Here is a 25,174-nt window from a genome sequence, read left to right on the forward strand (position 1 = left end):
AGATCACCCCTTCTCAAGAAGAAAAAAGAAGATCCGTTTCATTTTATTTTTAGTTTTGAACATTTTAAGTTAACCAGAACTGCCAAGTTAAAACACATTCAATTTAAATTTATATTTTCAATCTTGACCAACCTACAATCAGTTCAAATCTCCTCTTATTGTTGACGACACATCCTGTCACCAGACACGATACGTCAAGTACTTAATATGATATAGGGGTCACATAAACCCCGATTTGCAATCCTCTTCGTTACTTGTAATTTGGTAGCCAACCAGGCAAAATACCGTTTAAATAGGTACTTCAACCTTAAGGTCAAACTAACTATCTAACCAAAGTTTGATTAGAGTTCAAAACAAGGTCAACGACATTTGGTTAAGAAATGAAATTAAAGCGTCATATAAAAAGAAGTCGCTTTTAAATCTGCAGTTATATAGAGTTCATTTAGCGTTAGCTCAGGCTTTACATCCGTTAGAATGGAACTCTTTCCAGCTACATGTGGACAATAAACTGATTGCTTTATTGGATAGGAAGCAAGTTACTCTCGACAAGAAACTATCTCAATTAAAAGCATCCCAATCACGATTACCAAAACGCAGTTCAGACACGCAAAAAGCGGCTCCCTCACAGAACAATACACCCACAGTAGTTAATTTGACAGACGTACAGTTCTCTGAAGAAGAAATGGGGATCTTGAATAAAGGCTTAAAACATAACTGGCCTAGCAAGAAAAAAGAAACGGATATTATCAACACAGTAGCTGAGATCGAGGCTAACATTTCTAAACTCCCTTTAGAAACACAAAATGATACCAGATTTGAGGTAAAAAAGAAACTACCAAAACTAGCGGAAGAAATAAACGCATATTCAAATTTCGACCACAAAAAATTGATCCAGAACGTAAAAAAGAAAATAGACGACAACAACATTATTGTCACAAAAGCGGACAAAGGAGGATCCACAGTTCTCCTAGATCAAAACACATACATTCAAAAAACAGAAGACTTTTTTAAGGACAAAATATACACAATAGTCAATAAAGATCCAACCACGAGAATTCAGCGAAATCTAAAAACTCTAATAAGAAGTTCTAACTTTCTTTTCAATGAACAAGAACAACAAAAACTTTTTAACATGAACCCTAGTATTCCGACAGCCAGAGCCTTACCAAAGATTCATAAGAAGGACATTCCAATACGCCCTATCATAAACTGTAGAAACAGCCCCACCTATAAAGTATCAAAATTCATTCACGGCTTTCTAAAAAAACATTACGTATTCAATAATAAACACCCTTTAAAAAATTCATTCGCTTTTTGCGAAATTTTAAACAAGTTTAAGCTGCGCCCCAATCACTCAATGTGCTCCTATGACGTCGTAAATATGTACCCAAACATCCCTACCAAAGAAACTGTAAGAATTATCAGTGATAATATCAATAAACACAGCGGCCTTAGTAAGATGGAAATTGAAGAATTCATGAAGATATTAAATTTTGTCTTAAGCAACAACTTTTTCTCTTTCAATGGAAAGTTTTACCAACAAAAAGGCTTAGCGATGGGCGACCCTCTTTCTGGCATCTTAGCAGACATTTATATGGACACAATAGAACACACAAAAATTATAACTCAAATAAAAGGCGTATGTTTATGGCTGAGATTTGTAGACGATACCTTCATAATTTTTGACAAAAATGTCACCAATAGTGACGAGATCTTGGAGTCCCTAAACAAAATTGACCCCAATGTTAAGTTTACTAAAGAGGATGAGGTTAGGAACTCATTAAACTTTTTGGACTTAACTATTACACGCGGACATAATACCTTCGATTTTCGAATATACAGGAAACCTACACACTCTCCCTTAACTATTATGAATTCATCCATACACCCCAAGTCCCAAAAACAAGCCTCTTTCTATAATTTAATTTATAGAGCTTTAAAAATTCCTCTTTCTCCCAACAATTTAAAAATTGAACTGAAGTACATAAGGAATCTTGCTCAACTGAACGGGTTTAAAATAGATATGGTCAACCGTTTGATTAATAAAATCAAAATTAAATTGTCCACTAACCTCATCCCAGAAAAACCTAAAAAAACCAGTTTCGCCACATTTACATATAACAACCCAGCCGTCCATCAGATCGCAAATACTTTAAAGAAGCACAATATCAATATAGCCTTCAGGACAGTTAACACTAATCGAAACATGTTTTTTAACCACAACAAGGTCAATCACAATAGCAACCATTATTCAAGGTCCGGCATATATAAACTAACATGTACACAATGTGGTTTTTCTTATATCGGACAGACTGGCCGCAGCTTTAACACAAGATATCTGGAACATTATAACGCTCAAAAACACAATAAGTACTCAGCGATGAGCCAACATATGAGAGAAACGGGCCATCACTTTACATCCATAGAGAAAGATCTTACCATCATTAGAAGCATAGGTAAAGGGAAATTAATGAATGAACTGGAAAACCTACACATCTTTTTAGACCAAACCTACAATAAAAATAAAAATCTCAACGACGTCAATGAAATTAAAAATCCTTTGTACGAATTAACACCTAGATTAATTAATATCGTGAATTCAGATCAAAACAAAATCCCTCAATTATTTAAATCTCCACACTCAAATGCTTCATCCATCATGCCAAAAGTTAAACCCGCCCATATTGCTTCTAGAAACTCCCCTCCAGCAACAGCACACACGCCCATAGACCAGCCTACCCCCACTCTCCCTCCATGCCCCGCCCCTCCATTACCGCACCATTACAACACCAGGAGTAGAAATGGTGACAAGACAGGCGCTGCCGGAACAGACAGATCCATCTAGTATTAACTGAACAAGTAAGTCACTTTACAGTTAAGAGGTGTTAATTTAATACATTTTATCACAACGCGTGCTCAAAAAAAAAAAAAAAAAATTTAATTCAAAATTATTTTCTACTTCATTACAGATATTCTTAAGATCCCTCCCAAAGACCAAGCAACACATCAACGGGAACAATTTTCACACAAGACTGTATCAAGTGTCTAGGATGTCTCTTCCCAATTAAGCAGCAGCCTAAAACTATGAAACAGCTAAATATTGTACTCTTGCCAATTCATTGACGTTACATGAGACCCAAAGTCAAGACGCTAACAGTTTCATTCACAACGTTTTTGACCAGTCTACCTACAACAATCGACTTTTGAATCTCCACTTGTACACGACAACACATTTAAATATTAGTTACGTCAAGAACATGAAAATGAAAACCGTGGGTCAAACAAGCTCCAGTTTTAAGATCACCCCTTCTCAAGAAGAAAAAAGAAGATCCGTTTCATTTTATTTTTAGTTTTGAACATTTTAAGTTAACCAGAACTGCCAAGTTAAAACACATTCAATTTAAATTTATATTTTCAATCTTGACCAACCTACAATCAGTTCAAATCTCCTCTTATTGTTGACGACACATCCTGTCACCAGACACGATACGTCAAGTACTTAATATGATATAGGGGTCACATGAACCCCGATTTGCAATCCTCTTCACCGAAAAGAAGATCCATTTTAGTTTTGGACATTTTCCATATTAAATAGATTAGGACCAAAAAACTTTACTGTATTGACTTATGTTTGTATATATTGTATATAATGTATATGTTGTATATAGTGTATATATTAGTATGTTTATATTAGTTAAAAAGGTCCCAAACCTTGACCTAAAGGTTGTTTACAGGCTGAAGATGCCCAAAATAATGGGTGAAACATGTACCTGACCAAATGAGTCTACATAAAATCATGTAGATAATAACCACATTAAACGTGGAAAGTATTGAATAGGTGGTTTTTTATTTAATTATCCTTGATATCTATGCCTAACAAAGTGAAATGCGTTTGAAATAACAGTAAGCTAGGTAATTGAAACCTGTGTTGAATGACTTCTTCAATTATATGCTATTTAGATACATTACATGCAAATAAGACAATAGCACACTTCAATATGTAAAAGTTAAAAGGTATAAGACACAATTATATGCTATTTAGATACATTACATGCAAATAAGACAATAGCACACTTCAATATGTAAAAGTTAAAAGGTATAAGACAATCATGTAAGTTTGTGAAATTCATATGAAGTATTGTTCTTTCTTCATGCGTACGTGTCAAGTTCAAATGGGGTAGTATACTTTATATAAAATTTGTCAAAATAAATAATGTGAATCTGAATTTTAGATTGTGTTGACAAATGAAATTCCAGGTGATTAAAACCTGTATTGAATGACCTCTTCAAATATATACTGTGTAAAATACATTATATGCAACATAAGACAATGGTACATTTCAATATGCAAGTTAAAAGGTAAGAGGCAGTCCTGCAAATATGAAGCTTTACAAAATTTGCAGGACTGCCTCTTACCTTTTAACTTGCATATTGAAATGTACCATTGTCTTATGTTGCATATAATGTATTTTACACAGTATATATTTGAAGAGGTCATTCAATACAGGTTTTAATCACCTGGCATTTCATTTGTCAACACAATCTAAAATTCAGATTCACATTATTTATTTTGACAAAGTTTATATAAAGTATACTACCCCATTTGAACTTGACACGTACGCATGAAGAAAGAACAATACTTCATATGAATTTCACAAACTTACATGATTGTCTTATACCTTTTAACTTTTACATATTGAAGTGTGCTATTGTCTTATTTGCATGTAATGTATCTAAATAGCATAAGTCATTCAACACAGGTTTCAATTACCTAGCTTACTGTTATTTCAAACGCATTTCACCTTGTTATCGTAATTTCAAATTCAGATTCACATTACTCATTTTGACAAAGTTTAAGCCTAATAAAAGTATACTGTATAAGCACATGCAGCTACATTTAAGCATATTTAGTCGACTGAAAACAACGCAATATGAAAGTTTTTTTAAAGAACTTTTACTGGTAAAACTTGAACGTTAATGCTATATTCAAGGTCAGGTGTAAACAACAAATTTTATCATGTGTTGTAATTCTTTTAATGTGTTAAAGATAGATATCTTTTTAATATATTCTTGATCCTCTAAACTTAGACGTAAGAAGCAGAATTTCACTTCTAGACATATCACCTAATGTCTATCAAATATGACATGCTTATTTGTAAGATACAACTGTTAAAACATGTATTCTAATGTGTATGTATATAACATCTGAGGATGACTTGTGAAGAGTCGAAACCGGTCCTGTTTTAAAAACATTAATAAATTTAGTATTGATAAGGTGGATCTCTTTCTTTCTATGACATACATGTCTTTGTTATCACAGCAGGCAATCGTTACCGGTTATTGAGGACATTCAAAAGTGTCTGCAATCATCGCACAGAGAAGTACCTGCAGCAGCTAGAGATAAGCTGAACAAAGTGATCCATTCAAATCCTGACTTTGAATTCGTCAAACTTATATAAGACACATTGTGGTGAAAGTGCAAAAGACGTACAATTTGACCTAACTTTGTCCCAAATGTCTTCATTTAAGTACGCACTTGTCACTTCTTATGATGTAGAAAGGCAATTTTCAGTGTTTAAGAATATGCTGACAGATAAACGGATGAGATTAAATCAAAACAATTTGGAGAAATTTTGGTAGCTATTGTAAAATGTTTGAAAAGGAACTGAATTTTTACAGTGCACGCTTTCCGGTTTATTGTGCATGTTTTTCCACATGATAGTGCATGAATGCATGCATATTTTGAGGTATGATAGTACATGGAAATCTAGGTTCTACTGATCACTATCACACCAGGCGCCAGGGAATGTTCTCCACAGTGCCTACGCGCTGCTGAGTGAGGTAGCATCAGCAGTTTAGCTGGCAGCACGGTGTCATATCTGTCACACTCACACACTGACAGGCCAAGGTCGACAGGATAGCAGTACAGGAAAGACCACACGAGTGAGCTGTGGGCTGTCGAAATCGTCAGTGTGCATTGCAATAAGCGAGCATTCAGATAGATTATTGGAATAGTGCAACAGGATACAGGCGGTAATGTTTACTACTGAAGAGAGAGCTTTTCTGGTGGAATACTTTTTTCGCGAAGGCGAACTGTTTACAGAAAATGTAAAACTAAAATTTCAGGCGCGGTTTCCTAATTCAAAGTGTCCAAACAGGGATACCGTTCGGGATTTGATAAGTAAATTTCATGTGACCGGCTCAGTTCACGATGTACCGGGAACAAGCGGGCCTACGCTTTTAACAGACAAAAAATTTGATGAAATTTCCAATATGATGCTGCGAAGTCCAAGTAAATCAACATTCAAATTAGCTCAAGAAACAGGACTCGCAAAGTGAACAGCACATAAAGCTGCAAGAGATAAGCTTCGGTTGTTCTCTTATAAAGTTACCGTGGTTCATGAATGACAAGAAACTGATTACGAAAAAAACAAAGATTCATAAACCGACATGGACTTGATGTTTTAAATAAATTTTTTTAATTTTTAGAATTCGGTCTCCAGACAATCCCAAAGCACTAAGACAAAACACCATTGCATTTGAAGAAAATTGGTGTATGGGTTGCCATATCAAGAGCACATGACAGTTCAGTGAATTCTGATGTCCACTGCCCAGAGATAATTTACAAGTTTACTGCTCAGTTGAATGAAGACTAAATTGAATGTTCTTTCTTTCAAAAGGACAATGCTACAGCACACGTCCCACCAGTTGCTCCACCTTTTAAATCCATTTTTTGGGAATAGAATAATAACTAAAGGTCTCTGGCCACCACAGTCGCCCGATTTAAACCCACCGGATTATTTCCTTTGGGGTGCGGCAAAATCTGACGTGTACAAAACTAATCCAAAAACGATTAATGAACTTAAAGTGAATATAATTATGTGCAGTCCATTACGCAAGAGGCTTTAGCGAAAGTCTTCGACAATATGTGTAGACGTGTTGAATTCTGTCTTCAAACACAAAGACAACACTTCCAGCATCTGTTATGAATTGCGGTGGTGAGTACAAAATTTACTGTTTGTTTGTTTTGACACAAGCGGCAACAGCCGTGCTGCCAACTTAACTCCTAATGCTACCTCGCGCAACAGCATGTTAGGCACTGCGGTGAACATTCCCTGGTGCCCTGTATAACCTACAAGAAACAGCCAGCGTGAGGACATGTTTGTACAGTAACACAGCTGGCAGGGCGACAGATTTGGCGCGCGCAGCACACGGCAGATCGGGTGCTTCGGTAGAGGAGAAACAACCCTTTTTATCGTTTCAGTTTGAACTTCCTGATAACTGCTGCATTCTAGTGAACACTAGATAAACTACAACTACCTCCAGCAAGGGACAGAAAGCGTATGGGATTCGTCCAGCTGCATATAAACAAATACGAAAATCACGCCCGTATCACATAGGGCGCCACCTACAACCAGGAAATCAATGCGACCATATCCCGTACAGGCACAGTGTTGTAAGTGTTTAAAAAAAACCCACCATAATAGAGTTTCCAATTGGAGTGTGGTATCATAATGATGAACTTGCTCCGTGGTGAAGAGCCCGAGTTTCTAATATCACTGAGGGACATAATATGTATGACACTAGTCTACTCACTGGTAACAGGGTAGAGAATGTCTTCTCCACCAAACTTTCTTTGAAGAGCCCTGCCTTGGCCTTATTGCGGAATATCGCCTGCACCACTTTCTTCCCTCCAGGCACGGCCTCGTGCAGCACCAGCAACATCACCAGGTCCAGACAGCGATGTTCCGAGGGCATGCGCACCGCTTTGATGGCACTAAGCCAGGCTTCGGCCAAAGCTCGAGACGCAATAACCGACGTCTTGAGATTGGCTAGGGTTAAAACTTCACTGCTCTTGGTGGAGACATCTGGACGAGACGATTTGTCCGTCTCGCTTGGAGACAAGGGAGTGAAGTCTAGATATTTCCGAAGTCCATCGACCACCTGGAACAGAAAATACATTAAAATAATATTAAACATTGATCATATACATACATACATTATACCATCATCATCCTCCTCTTCTTCTTCTTCACTTATACAGTTCATGTAGGGTCGGGGCATTTATGGCACTTCTCCGCATTCGTCTCTCCTTCCAACATTTTGTCCTAGTCAAGGTTTCAACTTCTTGCACTCCTCTTTATTGAATCTACCCACTTTGTTTTACGTTTCCCTCACGCTCTCTTTCTCTCAAACTTCAAAGTTCTGCATAGTGTTGATATCATGTTTATTATTACCCAGCAAGACCAATGTTAACCTGTTGCCATTAGACAGGTTGAAGTAGTAAACCATTTCTGCTATCTAGACTACATGGTGGCCAGTAATGTCAGGGCGGAGCCAGAAGTACTGAACAGAGTAACCAAAGGGTCCAATTTCCAGAGACTTGTGCAAAACTTTATAGGACAGGACCCTTATACAAGTCATGTCTCATTCCCATGCACACTAACATCAAAGAACATAAGCAGGCTTCAAGCTTATGAGATAAAGTTTCTTAAAACTGCCCTCTAAAATACATGACTCGATCATGTAAAAAAAAAAAAAAAAAAAGTCCGAACAAACCTAGCATTAATTGAATCTATGGAGGAAAGACTAAGGTCATCCAGGTTTAAATTGATTGGGCATGTAAAAAAAGAATGAATAGCACAAGAATACAATATGCTTATAAGGAAAGAAGACTAACATGCAGAAGACCAGTTGGAAGACCAAGAAAAGATGAACAGACCAACCGAGGAAAGACATGGAGAGCAGGGGATGAAGTTGGAAATTTGTCACGAACAACAAAACGTTTCTGAGCAGACATCATTGGAAAGTGTTACTTTACAACCACCCTACCCAGTATGCTGGAAGGGTTCAATGATGATGGTCACCATGTGTGTTCCTTTAACACTAGAACGGCCGAACATTCCTCATACCTATAAAGGCCGTAGGCGGTCATTTTGACCGCTGCCGCTTACTGCCATATACCTAGGATCCAGAATCTAGGAAACATGCGAATGTTCAATAATTCATTTTAAAACAACAGTTCACCATTAGTATGTATTGTATACAGATCAGTCCATTGTTAAATATTAATAATTGTTCATATTCTCTCACTTCTCATAGGTAACAATGAAGTATTTCGGCGGACTTGCTATTGAGTGCCTTTGTGAATAATTATGATATAAATAACGGTCTCTATTTGTTTACAAGCTTATTTAGGCACTTGGCAAGCAATTTATGCAAGCTATTACATTACACGGTCATTTTCCACAGACTACTTTGTTGCATGAAGAACATGTGTCAGAGGTTTTGTTCTGTTTACAATTGGAGTTCATTTGACATTGTCGTCGCTTACGACTGGCACACTGAACCTGAATCTGAGGCTCAGGCTGAAGTGTAGGAAGTTCAATCAACCGGGATCTTGTCTTCACAAAAATCAGATCTTATTTATTGTATTACTTCAAGAATATAATCATGTCGAGATATTCTCTGTCCCGTAACTTCCTTGTAGGCTATCCATGAATTTATTGCTGCTAGATCAAGTATGTTGTAAAATACATGTACAGACCACCTTCGGCATACCAGCTCTAGTGGTGTATTTACGCGCCATTTGATCAGTTACATCCACACCATACTTAGTTCCGTTATAAAATTCAGTAGTACTAGGGACCTTTTCGTTATCTTCACTGATTTGAACGATTGGGTGTGTAGAGTGCTTAGCAGCAGCACATTCTTGTTCACTTTCCTTGATATACTGTGAGTGTAGTGTGATCTTCCTTCTGAAGTATGACAGTCTCGTACAGATTTATACATAGTGCTTTGATTGACACCGGAATTTCTTTCCTCACTCGATTGATTGTTTCAACAATACTAGTATTCTTCTCTTTCAGTCTCTCAGCCAACTTTACCGATGTAAAGAAGTTATCAGTGGTCATGTTACGTCCTTTCATGAGGTATGGGTCCGTAAGTTTCATGACAACATTTTCAGGCAGTGACTCATTGCCGGGTCGCATTTCGTCTTTCCCAAGATAAGGAAACCCATTGCACACATACATAGAATCAACGTCTACCAGTAGCCAGAAATTTATGCCAAATTTATCTGGCTTGTTGGCCATATACTGCATGAACCTGCACCGAGCTTTGCTGGGGAAGAGTTGTTCATCAGCTGTGACATTCGCTCCTGGTTTATAGCACGCATACGTTCTCAATACATCTATTTCTAATAGCCGACACCAATGCAAATTTATCTGTCTGCAAACGAGTGGATCTAGTTTTACGGAGATCAAAGCGCAAATACATTAGAATTTCTTTGAACCTGTTCCTTGCCATAGTGTTAGTGAAAACAGGGGGACCCCACAAAGAAGACCACATGATCTACAGCTAGACTAGTAAGTTTATAAGCTCCACGGGCGTATAACAAAGCAATAAAAGCATCTAATTCTTCCAAAGAAATAGACCAATTATTATCCATTGTCTGTCTACGAGCACATCTTTATATGCTTCAACATGGATGCGTCAATGAATAAACGCCAGGCACTAGCCTTCCTATTAGTCTCTACGTTACGCTTAGCGTGAGAAGTAGGCCCTGCTGCCACTTTCAGTACATTCAGTGCAGCCATCCTTCCAATGGGGGTTCCCACTACTGTCAATAACAGTCCAAATAGTTGTTCCACCCTCACTACATAACTGATTCCCTGGGGCCAATGAAGAAGACTTTACCAGTTCATGAGCTCTCCCACTTCATCCCCTTCCTCTTCGAACAGATTGCCCGCTGCTAAGAGATCGTTCTCTGCTGCAAGATTGATCACGGCTGGTTGAAGGAGTAACTGCGTCTATCGTAGGTGCGAAGTGCACTCAATGTGTGCATATTTTCATCAGCCGAATCACCATCACTATCCGACATATTATCACACTGTTGAGGTATAAAATCCTCATCGTCACTCATTACGCCTATATCTAATAATGTATCTTCGTCACCTGATTCGTCTTCTCCTCGCTTTTCAAGTTCTGCTAATAATTGAACAGGAGTAAGTTTTTGGCGCCGAGCCATTATTACGCACTATACGACACAAGGGACAGGCAATAACTCGTCCACTCACAACCACTGCTAGAGGCATAGTATTTAGTTACATCATATGCCCCTATAGCGCTACTTGTAAATATATCACAGGAAGCAAGCTGTGAAGCAAGGAAGTGAAGCGGTCAAAATGACCGCTTATGGTCGTCCTAGGTATAAGGGACATTATCGCTGTTCCCTTATCATCTATAGATGTAATTTTTCACGTGAATGTACATAACCCTAAAAGATTAAAAGTCACAAAAGAACAACCTCGTGCATAAAACATTACGAGCATGGAAATACCTTGAAATTCACCAATGGTCAAAATGACCGCTCTGGCCGTTCTAGTGTTAATGTTGTGTCTCACAAAGTAGCAACATGATGCCTTTACTCACCAGAACCATATCCTCAGTGTTGGTGCCTGTGACAAGAAACTGGACGATGTTGGGCAGGAAATCAACAGGCGCAGCTCTCAGAGCCTTGAGCACGTTCTCGCTCACCTCTGTGCGTAACGCAGGGTCCAGGATAAGATTACTTAGCGTATCCAGGATCACTGGTGTCAGCTCAAATTTCTCCATCAGCAACTCGCTAAGGAAAGAAAAAATCAGCAATTAAAAGCACAGTGATGGCAATATTTGCCTCTTCAGCACCAAGGTCTCCTACAACACACTTCCTACACTTCACTAGGTATTGTTCAGCATCATCAGAGAATAATCCAAATTTAAACATTAATGACATTTCAGAAAAAGTTAATACTTTCAATTACTTGATAAAACAAACAAACTACTCATCTTTATCTTACACTAACATTTTGCGATCATACCTTACCAAGAGTGCAATTTACTAAGTTTCTAGGTTTAAAAATAGATGAAATGCTTAACTGGAATGAACAACTTAAAACATATGCAAAAAAGTAACTCCAGCCATTGGAGTGCTTCAAAGGCTAAGACATAACTTCATAAGTTTTTAAAATCTATTTATCATGCTCACATTGAAAGTCACTTGATTCATGTTTGGGGATGTTGCAATAAGGATCTCTTTGAGAAAGTTGCCATTTTACATTGAAAACTACTGTACTTTGTAATTTACTGCCCTTAATGCCTACGAACTAATTTTTTTTTTTTTTTTTTTTTTTGCTAGGGGCTTTACGTCGCACCGACACAGATAGGTCTTATGGCGACGATGGGATAGGAAAGGCTTAGGAGTTGGAAGGAAGCGGCCGTGGCCTTAAGGTACAGCCCCAGCATTTGCCTGGTGTGAAAATGGGAAACCACGGAAAACCATTTTCAGGGCTGTCGATAGTGGGATTCGAACCTACTATCTCCCGGATGCAAGCTCACAGCCGCGTGCCTCTAACCGCATGGCCAATCGCCCGGTGTGAACGAACTATTTTTATAAGAAACGCAGACTTCTACCACTCCACATGTTATGTGATACAGCTTCAGCTAAGATGGTATATAAAATTTAGTATAATTTGGTTCATACAAACTGTGTCATAAATAAAATTCTGACAGACGCTCATATAACACTCAAGCAACAGAGAGAGTCCATACAGAATTTGTAAAAACTAGTAAATATGGTTGTAACTCCTTTTGGCACTACTCTGTGAAGTTGTACAATGCTCTCCCTGAACATATAAAACAGGCAGCAACAATTTCAAAATTTAAACAAGAAATAATCAATGTATAAAAGAAACCGAACAGTAAATCTTACATAAGTTACCAAGTAATGTACAGTGGTCTTATATATTTGTAAGGGTTTCCTCTTCTCTCAGTCTGTAACGTATTCAGAAATAAGATATTACTGTATTGTAAATATTCTGTAAACTCCACCAATATTTTATCCTTGTATTACACCGTTTAGAGCCTTTGTTCAGGTGCCCTTTCTTGAGTAAAAAAAAAAGTGATAAGCATTAACAAACAGTATAGCAATATTCCACCTATAACACATAATACACCTGTTTCCTTTTGCTTCCCCTCCCCCAAGTCATTGCAGTGATCAACCACCAATTCAGCGTCAATTGGGCTGGCAGGCAGCGCACAGCAATTTGAGGACAATGGGGAGTGAGTAAATAATAACAGTTTCCCACCCTTCTTGTTTCTTTTCTTTGTTCCTTTTCCTAATAGTTTTTTTTTTTTAATTTAATGTTTCAATTTTCAATTGTAACATCATATAGTACTGACCAGGTGGACAAATAAATTTTAAGAATTATAAGACTGAAAAGTGAGAAATAAGAGAGGATCTGAAGGAAATTGGTTTTCCACCAGAAGATACCATAGATAAGATAAAATGAAACAACAAAAAATACAGGACACAAAACATCTGTTTCATGCTCACAAGAAACAAACTCACACATGAATATTTTCAACACCAGAAAGAACACGAAGACTAGAACACATGAAAAAGTACTGAGAGGACAGCAAGGCCCAAACAGCCTCAGTCCCTTTGATGAGACTTGGATTATGGACTGATTAAAGTGATGCTATGTAGTCACAAAATGGAAAGAAGTGAGAGGAGGAGGAGGAGGAGGAGGAGGAGGAGGAGGAGGAGGAGGAGGAGAAGTTTTTCTTTTCTAAACATTCTTCAAATCTACTTACAATAACACATCTTTTGCAGCCTCCATTTTATCTTTACACGTTTCCTTATCGACATCAAACTTTTCTACAAAGAAGATTTTCAATGGTCTGCCTTTTTAAAGATGTATCTATTTTTCTAATAACGTTCCCCATATGACTTTGATGAAGTTTTATAAAGAAAAATGAATGTGTGTTTTGTTTTAGAAGCCTTTCTCGTGGACAGTCAAGATTTTCTTCCGACGACGCAGAGCAAAGTTCTCTGCGAAACGTAAAGAATCTCACCTTATTTTCCTGACATGGCATAAGCCCAAAAACCTATATCATGTCCATTAAAATATTATTCATCACAGCATTCTCCATCTTCTTCTATAAAAAAATGTATTTCTTTCTATCACGTTAAAAATGTGATTACTCTTAGAACTGGGCTGTAAAAGAGACAAAGCAGAAGCATTCAATTAATTTTTGATATGAGTGAAATCACAGAAGAAGAAAAAAAAAATCTATCTATCGGTGCTATCTGATGCAAGCTTAAAATGAGACTAGAAACAAAGCATATTTTCATAGACCTAACAAACAGTACTGCTTATGAAGATATACTTAATTTCTATATTCAAAAATGAAATGACGCATGTCTTGTCTGACTACCGTAACAACATTACATCTGAACGTCTCAGAGGGTAGTTCACAGGAGTAGCTAAGTATTACTTTGAAATATTAAATTGAAAATGCACCATATATATGCGAATACTCTGTGTATAATTTTTCCACAATTTAATGAAGAAAAACTGGGGCGAGTCCATTATGTGAAATAAGGTTGGTACTGCTTCAACTCAACCAATGACCCCCGTATATACGCCCCACCATGTATGTATAGTCACTAAGGGAACAACCTTACTCTTTCTCCCCTGTTCATAATGAAAGTAGTGATTTTAGTTACTTTCTAACTGTTGAGTTTGATTCAGTGTCGCTAACAATACAGTTTAGGCTCCCTACTTGTTGATATATCTTACAGTTACCATTCATGTTGGCACTATTTAGTCAATTTTGTCATGACTTGCGAGATTAAATGTACTGCCACTGCCGTGTTGAGAAAAGTCGCTAATATTACCATTTGCGAGAATAAGTAAAGAATATTTTTTCTGTAGGATTGTAAAGCAATTTGAATACCATATTTACTCGCGTATTAGACCCCTTTTTTCCCCACTTTTACAGCCAAAAATAATAAAGGGGGGTCCAATATGCGAAAACCTCAAAATTGTGTGCAGCGAACACATGACTTCTAGGTTATAAAGAGCTATAAATTGTACGCATAAACATTCTATACTATTATTTAACAAACTTAGAATGTATTTAAGTTATACTGACTATTTTCGTCGGAAGGCAGTATTTCTAAACGTAAAAGGACAAAAAATGAACACGACTTTTAGGCCTACGATACATATAAAAATCTGTTTTGGTTACTCATATCACGTCATTCGTTACATGTCATTAATTCCCCTGGTGAGGTTGACGTCAGGAAGGGCATACGGCCGTAAAAACTCGCTACGAAGATTCGTCTCACTTCATACTCGATCCCGTAGAAGAAAGGGATAAGAGTATCATGTTAACATATAATTAAATATTGATACAAAAGAACTTAATGGCCAGTCATTTGTCTTTGTCAGTTCAGCAGTAGGCCTACCACACAGTAAACCTGATCACTGCTTTCATTTGAATTACTGCCTTGCGCCGCCAACTTCCCTGCCTTGCTATCGGCGTATCGTCATTTTAAGTGACGTCATCTTCACCGCTATCTCTCATCAGTCACGTCAGCCATTCTTCATTCTCTTTGAGCCATGCACTGCAATCAAGAGCATACGAGGTCCAGTCTTTTTGAACCTTTTCAAAATAATTTTGTTCACGACTATAGAGTCTAAACAGTGTAAATCTATTCTCAGATGGTCTCTGATATTCCCAATTGGTGTATATGTAGCAGAAGCCACTCCTTCCGAATAAAGCCATACTGTAGAAGGCATGCCAAACCATCAGCTGATAACTAGTGTATGTTACGAGTTGTACTTCCGAATGTAATACATAGTAACTGGAAACATTCTTTTGATAACTGTGGCTGTTGAAACACAGACCCTTATTTTTAAGTATATTTCATGCTCGTTCTCTACATTTATCACATCAGGATTTGCGTAAACAGCTGTCCATGAGATAAGACAGACCACATTGTTCAGGTTAGGTACCCATCGCCCTGATAATGCAAAAACTTTGACAGAAAAAATAAAAATAAATAACAGGAAAATATACCACATTTATGGATATCTACAGGTGTGGCGGTAATGCATTTTATTATCATAATGTTTAATTTTGTATGTTCATTGTTTGTTTTTTTTAACGCATACCCTAGTATGTTTTGTTTGGCATTTCCGAAAATCGTTTAAAGTACGTGGGGACATAAAAATATTATTATTATTATTTGTTAGGTACGCTGGCGAGTAAAACAATCGTTTTAATTGGATAGCTTTTATCACGTTTTAAACTTACTTTTCTCCAAATATATACTAGTACATATACTGGCCCAAGTTACGAGATATTAAACGACCACTTTGTTAATGATCTCGCCTGCTGTATAAATAGCAATAACCGCGAATATTTCTCAACTAAAGTAAACTCGTTTCCTCATCCCGAGGTGGTACAGCTCTTTTTAGACACACCCCCAGTGGAGGGGAGTTACATGTACCGCTTTTACCGCGTATCAACCTTCCTGTCTTTCATAAATCTCTGGCAGTACGGTACCAGGAATCGAAGTCAGACCCCCGAAAACAGCAACTAATTGTGCTAACCATATGCTGGCGGACATTATTAACTACAAAACACAGGCATATAGCATGACTGATGCATCCTTGCAATGCGCAGGTTGGACACGAAGCTAGGCCTATTCATCTATTTGTGAGATGTCATCAGAGCTGCAGTAGACCTACGCTACAGAGGCAGACATTTCTTAACTACGAAACACATTTGTACTGCATGGATTCGACGCGTTTCCCATTGCGTACGTCGTACGGACGAAACTAACAAATTTGTGCGATGTCATCAGAGCTGCAATAAGACTTGTACCCGCTTCGAAGCGGAATCGTCATTGTTCTCTGATGAATTATGTTGGGGGGTCTTATACGCGAGATTTATTTTTTCATTTTCTTTGTCTCGAAAAGCCAGGAGGGGGGGGGGGGGGGGGTCTAATACACAAGTAAATATGGTAATACCAGATAAGTAGAATTGTGGCATGTTCGAATAATGCATTTAGTAAAGTAGTTGGTGTGAAGTAAAATGCAGCATTTTATTAATACAGTCTTATTTTGTCCAATTCTTATGTATTCAATTCGATTAGGATGTCTACAAAGCAAGAAACATCTGCAAGAACTGCTCCATAAAGGAAAGGAGTGTTATCTCACCTATTCTATGGCAAGTTATCGACATGAGAAGTATATGATCATTAATGATTCCTGGAATGTCCTTCTTCGAACCCATTTCTGCCTTAAAGTACCTATACATACGCTTCCATTTTTCACTAAAACGTATATGACCGACCATTATGCTTGCTATCATGTTTTCCTTAGCTGCCTTCTTTGCTAGATTCAATTTCCTAGTAAGTTCCTTCAATTTCTCCTTACTTCCACAGCCACTTCTAACAATTTCTTTCCAATCTGCACCTCCTTCTTAGTCTCTCTATTTCTCTATTATAATAAGGTGGATCTTTACCATTCCTTACCACCTTTAAAGGTATAATTAAACCCATTTCAAAGTCTGTTAACATTTTTATTTATCGTTTTCCACCGATCATAGTTACTTTTAAAAAACTCCCTCATGCCTGCTCTATCAACAGGGTTTTTATCTACATGGGGCCGGGCTGAGTGGCTCAGTCGGTTAAGACGCTGGCCTTCTGACCCCAACTTGGCAGGTTCGATCCTGGCTCAGTCCGGTGGTATTTGAAGGTGCTCAAATACGTCAGCCTCGTGTCGGTAGATTTACTGGCACGTAAAAGAACTCCTGCGGGACTAAATTTCGGCACCTCAGCGTCTCCGAAAACCGTAAAAGAGTAGTTCGTGGGACGTAAAACAAATAACATTATTATTATTATCTACATGGGACGTGAATTTGATGATAATAAAGAAAAAGTCTGATAAAATATTAAGTGCGAGGAACATAAAAATACCATGCGCTAAATTTCTTTTTGAGTGACTGTATAACGTACCGTATCAATTTTCTTTGAATGTGTAAATATAGGAAAATAAAACAATGCCTGTTAATATCACAGTATAAATCATACACGAATATTTGAAGAAAAAAGTTTTTCTTAAGATTAAAGTGTCTTCCTTTATGCTGTATTCCAAGCAACATTTTATTGAAAATGATGCGAGGAAAGCTCTGTAGTCACAATTGAATGTCACTCCTTTGCTGTACCGAATGTGTTTGCTCTCTCGCTTGACTGTGACGTGTGCTTAACTCATAAACTGCCCACAGTTACGCCAAGCCTGCCCAGCTGAGCTACTCTGCTCTAGAGAGGCAGCATATCTAGACCATAACAAATGGAGGCACATCATTCTAAAACATCCTAGCTGGCTCGCTGGAACGAATTCACGACGATGATGATGTGCATTACATTTTTCTCTGTAACTCTAATGGCCAAGTGCAACAACCTCGTTTAGGATTTGGCTAAGCAGTGTGAACGTAAATATTGTTTAAATTCAAGAACTGATTACAAGGAACCATGGAGCATCATTCTTAATCAATGTTTAGTTAAGCATGTTTAGCTGACAATGGAATTAAACACTAGCCTGATGATTAACTTGCTAGCAAAGAATTGAGAATGCACTTCAGTGATTTCATGTTTCTTTTGTTAGGAGGAAAATTCACTTCTTTGCTGACAGTACTTATTAGAAACAGGGAAGAACAAAAGAGAAAAAGGTCGTCCAATTTTTTAGATTTTGAAACCGATATTGTGGCGTAATTAATGATCACACACAAAGATGCCATTGTAAATAAAAAGACAGATGGAGTCACCATAAAGCAGAACCTATCGTATTACTCACATCATGTATAATCCGAGCTACTGCTGTTCTGTGCATATTACCAGTATCACCTACAATTATGTTAAATAACCAGTGGCATAATACCACAGTGTAGTGAGCAGTCTGTTGATAGCAGAAACAGGATGATTTCTCTGTGCTGGAAATTGTAGGTTATTTTACATTGCTTCAGAATAAATGAAACTGTTTGTTTAGATAAGCCAAACCTTTCCACAAATTTCCTATCACTAAGTTCTTCAAAAGGATCACCTCTCTTCACTATTATACATTCACGCCCATTTTCATTCTGTTCCACACATTCCAGATATAACAGTTCATTTTCTAAAAATCTCCCAATATGGCAGCCATTTTACCTTCACTGCTAATCACTATTCATGTTTGATAACCGCTGGAACTTGACTGTTTAACTGTAACCCACAATAATGTCTGGCTCCATGGCTAAATGTTTAGCGTGCTGACCTTTGGTCCAGAGAGCCCCAGGTTCGATTCCCGGCCGGGTCGGGGATTTTAACCTTAATTGGTTAATTCCAATGGCTCGGGGGGTGGGTGTATGTGCCGACCTGAGCAATAGAATTCATCATACATAGGGCCCCATCCTATATGGCCTATACGGTGTCAAAGCGAAAGATCTGCACCAGGCCTCTTCGGAGGCCACACGCCGTTATTATTACCCACAATAATCAGGAATTGAAATAATAATCTGATTAATGCTTCCCAGTTACATTTAAAGAAAGGTTTAAGAAGAATCTTAAACGCTGATTACGGTAAACAAGGTTCGTGCACTTGGCCATAAGGGTTCTCCAGCAAATTGTGGCTTTAAGTGATGTTCCAGAACTTAAAACTAATCAACTAAACACTGTGCTGGCTAAGTGAAGCTGAAGTACACTCGTCTCTCCTGCCGCCACTCATCTCCGCCAGATGGCAGAACAGTACAAAATTGCACACACAGCAACCTTTCCACACATGCATTCCTTACTAATTACCTGAGTTTCCTGGCAGTCTGGTCATGCTGTTGGTCCCCAATGATATCTGGCAAACAGAAGATCACCTCTCTTTGAACCTGCAAGTAAATCAGTGTTTCTAACAAGAAAATCTAAATTTTGAATGCTAGATTAAACAACATATGTTGATGCTACAAAAGGACATCTATGAATAACTTAAGAAAAAACAAAAAACAAACAACTTAATTAAAATAGAATTAATTGTTGTTTCTTTACCATATGTTTTCTCTTTCGGGTGGTTCATAAATTTATTTACTCAAAGTTAGTTCCAGCAGACTGAAGAGCCTAATAGTTATAAAATCACAGTAGACGCAACGGCCAGGCCCTGTTTCCTGCCTTGATGGTACATGTTCACAGTCCATCCCAGATGGCTCTCATTCATTTACATTATTTTAGTATGCTGCATATACTTGTCTTCATCTCCCTGGATAAGTACAGTAATACATTTCTTGTTTTCAGTTTTTTCAACTCTAGTACTTGGTTTCTGTTTCATTTTTCTTCCTCTGTGCTATCCAAGTGCTTCTTAATTCAATCCTATTATTCGATCTTCATCGTAAAATGGAAAATTCGACCAGGTCTGAAATAAGTTGTTCATAATTGCATTTACCGTGCAACAGTGGACTGTGGAAAAGTACAGCTGAAACTCTCCGATAGGACTAGATGAGATATGGTGGGAAGGGTACACAGCAAACAAAAATGGTTACATGAATAACACAAACCTTTTCCAAAAGACCGCAACACGACCTCTCCCAGGCTAATTCAAGGTATAAGTTGACACTCCGCAGCCCAACATTAAAAGGAAGTGAAAATAATGCAAATCTTAATTGGAATTCCTTTTAGAGGAGAGATGTGTCCATTGCGATGTCTAGGAACCCACCATCCCACCCCCAGAAGTACATTTACTTTTATAACCTAATAAAGAGCACCACTCGCCATCGTCCATGGCTGAAGTAGCTACTTGCATTCCTATTGGTCAACGTGAACAGAATGCGACGTCATTGCCATCAATGCTAATAATTAAATTGCGTTACCAACCTCGGCTGAATAAAAGCACAAAGAAAAATCTCCATGTAAAGGAAACAATGTGAAATACACAACAGCAGTAATTTAATACAATACTTATGTTAATGCAGAATGCTCTGCTATCGCCCTACAGAATGTTAGAGACCTAAAAGCCACTTTGCGGATCTTTGCTTGTTCAGAGTCCAATAGTTCTGTCACTAACCAGACCTAATCAATCCTGACCAATATCGCTTTGTCACTAGCCGGACCTAACAAATCCAGACTAATCGCTTTGTCACTAGCCAGACCTAACAAATCCAGACCAATTGCTTTCTTACTGACCCGAAATATAAGTTAATTCATCTTTTGCACACTGTCCAACATAGAATGCGCTGCTATCGCCCTACAGAATGCTAGAGACCTAAAAGCCGCTTTGCAGACCTAACCTGGGGGCTTATGCCTCCAGACCCACTTTGCTTAGTCACAGTCCAATGGTTCAGACCAATCAATCAATCAATACTGATCTGCATTTAGGGCAGTCGCCCAGGTGGCAGATTCCCTATCTGTTGCTTTCCCTTTTCTTAAATGATTTCAAAGAAATTGGAAATTTATTGAACATCTCCCTTGGTAAGTTATTACAATCACTAACTCCTCTTCCTATAAATGAATATTTGCTCCAATTTGTCCTCTTGAATTCCAACTTTATCTTCACATTGTGATCTTCCTACTTTTAAAGATGCCACTCAAACTTATTCGTCTACTAATGTCATTCCACGCCATCTCCCCGCTGACAGCTCGGAACATACCACTTAAAAGTAACTATTCTCATTTTGGTTCCATATTGAAGTTGACGTATGTCTCAAATATTGTTACAATATTTTAAGTCCACCTGTTCAATACAATACAATATGATCCACTATTTCATATGGTTGTAATTTTTATACATAATACATAAAAGTCAATGGTACATGTTTCACCCTCCTTTACGGGCATCATCAGCCTATATCAATCTTAAAAATAATACATATGGAGTCATTCTAATCTTATAAATTATAGGGTAAAATGTTGAAAGATGATTTCATAAAACATTATAGTTCATGTTTGTGGGTTACTGTAGTCACGTCCTAGCTTGTGAACCATGGGCAACGGCTGAGTGGCCTAGTAAGTGGTCCTGAGAGTCGGGATACCAGTTGCTATGGAATGGGAGTGGGCATCTCGGACATATTCTGAGTCCTGGCCCTCCTTGTGCTCAGGCGGCTAGGACCATACAATCCACCGGTGGTCCATAACCCGTTAGAGGAGAGATCCTCACTTGGACTATGTGCAAGTAGGGCAGCATCCTGCTTCATGAATCGACCGAGCTCAGAACATTTTAAACAAGCCTCGGACCTATGGGAGTAACGGAGTCCCACTCCCATTTGACAGGCGAGGGACTCCTTGGAAACAACTTGGCGAACAAAATGGAATTCGATGGGGAGCTATCAATATTAATGGGGCTTATGGAAGAAAGAAAGTAGAACTGGCTGAGTCAGCAAAGAGGATGCATCTGGATGTGCTAGGAGTAAGTGATATTCGGGTAAGGGGAGATAACGAGGAAGAGATAGGAGATTATAAAGTGTACTTGACGGGTGTGAGAAAGGGAAGGGCAGAGTCTGGGGTAGGGCTCTTTATCAGGAATAGCACTGCACGGAACATAGTTTCTGTTAAACACGTAAATGAGTGAATGATGTGGGTAGATTTGTCAGTTGGAGGAATTAGGACTAGAATTGTGTCCGTGTATTCACCATGTGAGGGTGCAGATGAGGATGAAGTTGACAAGTTTTACGAAGCATCGTAGTCAGGGTAAACAGCAAGGATAGAATAGTGCTAATGGGCGATTTCAATGCGAGAGTTGGGAATAGAACTGAAGGATACGAAAGGGTGATTGGTAAATGTGGGGAAGATATGGAAGCTAATGGGAATGGAAAGCGTTTGCTGGACTTCTGTGCTAGTATGGGTTTAGCTGTTACGAATACATTCTTCAAGCATAAGGCTATTCACCGCTACACATGGGAGGCTAGGGGTACCAGATCCATAATAGACTATATCTTAACAGACTTCGAATTCAGGAAATCTGTTAGGAATGTACGAGTTTTCTGGGGATTTTTCGATGATACAGACCACTATCTGATCTGTAGTGAACTGTATATCTAGGCCTAAGGTAGAGAAAGTGAAATCTGTCTGCAAACGAATAAGGGTAGAAAATCTCCACGACGAGGAAATTAGACGGAAGTACATGGATATGATTAGTGAGAAGTTTCGAACAGTAGACACTAAGCAGGTTCAGGATATAGAAAGTGAATGGGTGGCATACAGGGATGCTGTAGTAGAAACAGCGAGGGAATGCCTTGGAACAACTGTGTGTAAAGATGGGAAAAGGCGACCATCTTGGTGGAATGATGAAGTGAGAGCAGCTTGTGAACGTAAAAAGAAGGCTTATAAGAAATGGCTCCAAACAAGGGCCGAGGCAGATAGGGAGTTGTAGGTAGATGAAAGAAACAGAGCAAAACAAATAATTGTTGAATCCAAAAAGAAGTCATGGGAAGATTTTGGTAACAACCTGGAAAGGCTAGGTCAAGCAGCAGGGAAACCTTTCTGGACAGCAATAAAGAATCTTAGGAAGGGAGGGAAAAAGGAAATGAACAGTGTTTTGAGTAATTCAGGTGAACTCATAATAGATCCCAGGGAATCACTGCAGAGGTGGAGGGAATATTTTGACCATCTTCTCAATGTAAAAGGAAATCATCCTGGTAGTGTTGTGAACAGCAAAGCTCAAGGGGAGGAGGAAAATGATGTTGGTGAAATTATGCTTGAGGAAGTGGAAAGGATGGTATATAAACTCCATTGTCATAAGGCAGCAGGAATAGATGAAATTAGACCTGAAATGGTGAAGTATAGTGGGAAGGCAGGGATGAAATGGCTTCATAGAGTAGTAAAATTAGCGTGGAGTGTTGGTAAGGTACCTTCAGATTGGGCAAAAGCAGTAATTGCACCTATCTATAAGCAAGGGAACAGGAAGGATTGCAACAACTATCGAGGTATCTCACTGATTAGTATACCAGGCAAAGTATTCACTGGCATCTTGGAAGGGAGGGTGCGATCAGTCGTTGAAAGGAAGTTGGATGAAAACCAGTGTGGTTTCAGACCACAGAGAGGCTGTCCGGATCAGATTTTCAGTATGCGCCAGGTAATTGAAAAATGCTACGAGAGGAATAGGCAGTTGTGTTTACGTTTCGTAGATCTATAGAAAGCATATGACAGGGTACCGAGGGAAAAGATGTTCGCCATACTGGGGGACTATGGAATTAAAGGCAGATTATTAAAAGCAATCAAAGGCATTTATGTTGACAATTGGGCTTCAGTGAGAATTGATGGCAGAATGAGTTCTTGGTTCAGGGTACTTACAGGGGTTAGACAAGGCTGTAATCTTTCACCTTTGCTGTTTGTAGTTTACATGGATCATCTGCTGAAAGGTATAAAATGGCAGGGAGGGATTCAATTAGGTGGAAATGTAGTAAGCAGTCTGGCCTATGCTGACGACTTGGTCTTAATGGCAGATTGTGCCGAAAGCCTACAGTCTAATATCGTGGAACTTGAAAATAGGTGCAATGAGTATGGTATGAAAATTAGCCTCTCGAAGACTAAATTGATGTCAGTAGGTAAGAAATTCAACAGAATTGAATGTCAGATTGGTGATACAAAGCTAGAACAGGTCAATAATTTCAAGTATTTAGGTTGTGTTCTCCCAGGATGGTAAAATAGTAAGTGAGATTGAATCAAGGTGCCGTAAAGCTAATGCAGTGAGCTCGCAGCTGCAATCGACTGTATTCTGTAAGAAGGAAGTCAGCTCCCAGACGAAACTATCTTTACATCGGTCTGTTTTCAGACCAACTTTGCTCTACGGGAGCGAAAGCTGGGTGGACTCAGGATATCTTATTCATAAGTTAGAAGTAACAGACATGAAAGTAGCAAGAATGATAGCTGGTACAAACAGGTGGAAACAATGGCAGGAGAGTACTCGGAATGAGGAGATAAAGGCTAATTTAGAAATGAACTCGATGGATGAAGCTGTACGCATAAACCGGCTTTGGTGGTGGGGTCATGTGAGGCGAATGGAGGAGGATAGGTTACCTAGGAGAATAATGGACTCTGCTATGGAGGGTAAGAGAAGTAGAGGTAGACCAAGACGACGATGGTTAGACTCGGTTTCTAACGATTTAAAGATAAGAGGTATAGAACTAAATGAGGCCACAACACTAGTTGCAAATCGACGATTGTGGCAATGTTTAGTAAATTCACAGAGGCTTGCAGACTGAACGCTGAAAGGCATAGCAGTCTAAAATGATTATGTATGTAATGTATTATACAACAACATCTAAAACAACGATAATGCACCAAAGTATGTGAAAAGAGAGTAAATTAACTGTTTTTGAAGATTAAAAT

At 38.4% G+C, this 25,174-nt stretch overlaps 1 protein-coding gene across 1 annotated transcript in view; it reads right to left on the minus strand.

Moving 5' to 3' along the window:
• The window catches only part of Fancd2, a 147,846-nt gene that overhangs the window by 107,760 nt on the left and 14,912 nt on the right, over positions 1–25,174 (minus strand). Inside the window, exons 5-7 of the mRNA XM_067158781.2 lie at positions 19,673–19,749; positions 11,434–11,626; positions 7,597–7,944 (exon numbers count right to left, since the gene is read on the minus strand). Of these exons, the coding sequence (XP_067014882.2) occupies positions 7,597–7,944; positions 11,434–11,626; positions 19,673–19,749 (618 nt within the window). The remainder of the gene's footprint in view (positions 1–7,596; positions 7,945–11,433; positions 11,627–19,672; positions 19,750–25,174) is intronic.

Source organism: Anabrus simplex, chromosome X, assembly GCF_040414725.1.
Source record: "Anabrus simplex isolate iqAnaSimp1 chromosome X, ASM4041472v1, whole genome shotgun sequence".
Lineage (NCBI taxonomy): Eukaryota > Metazoa > Arthropoda > Insecta > Orthoptera > Tettigoniidae > Anabrus > Anabrus simplex.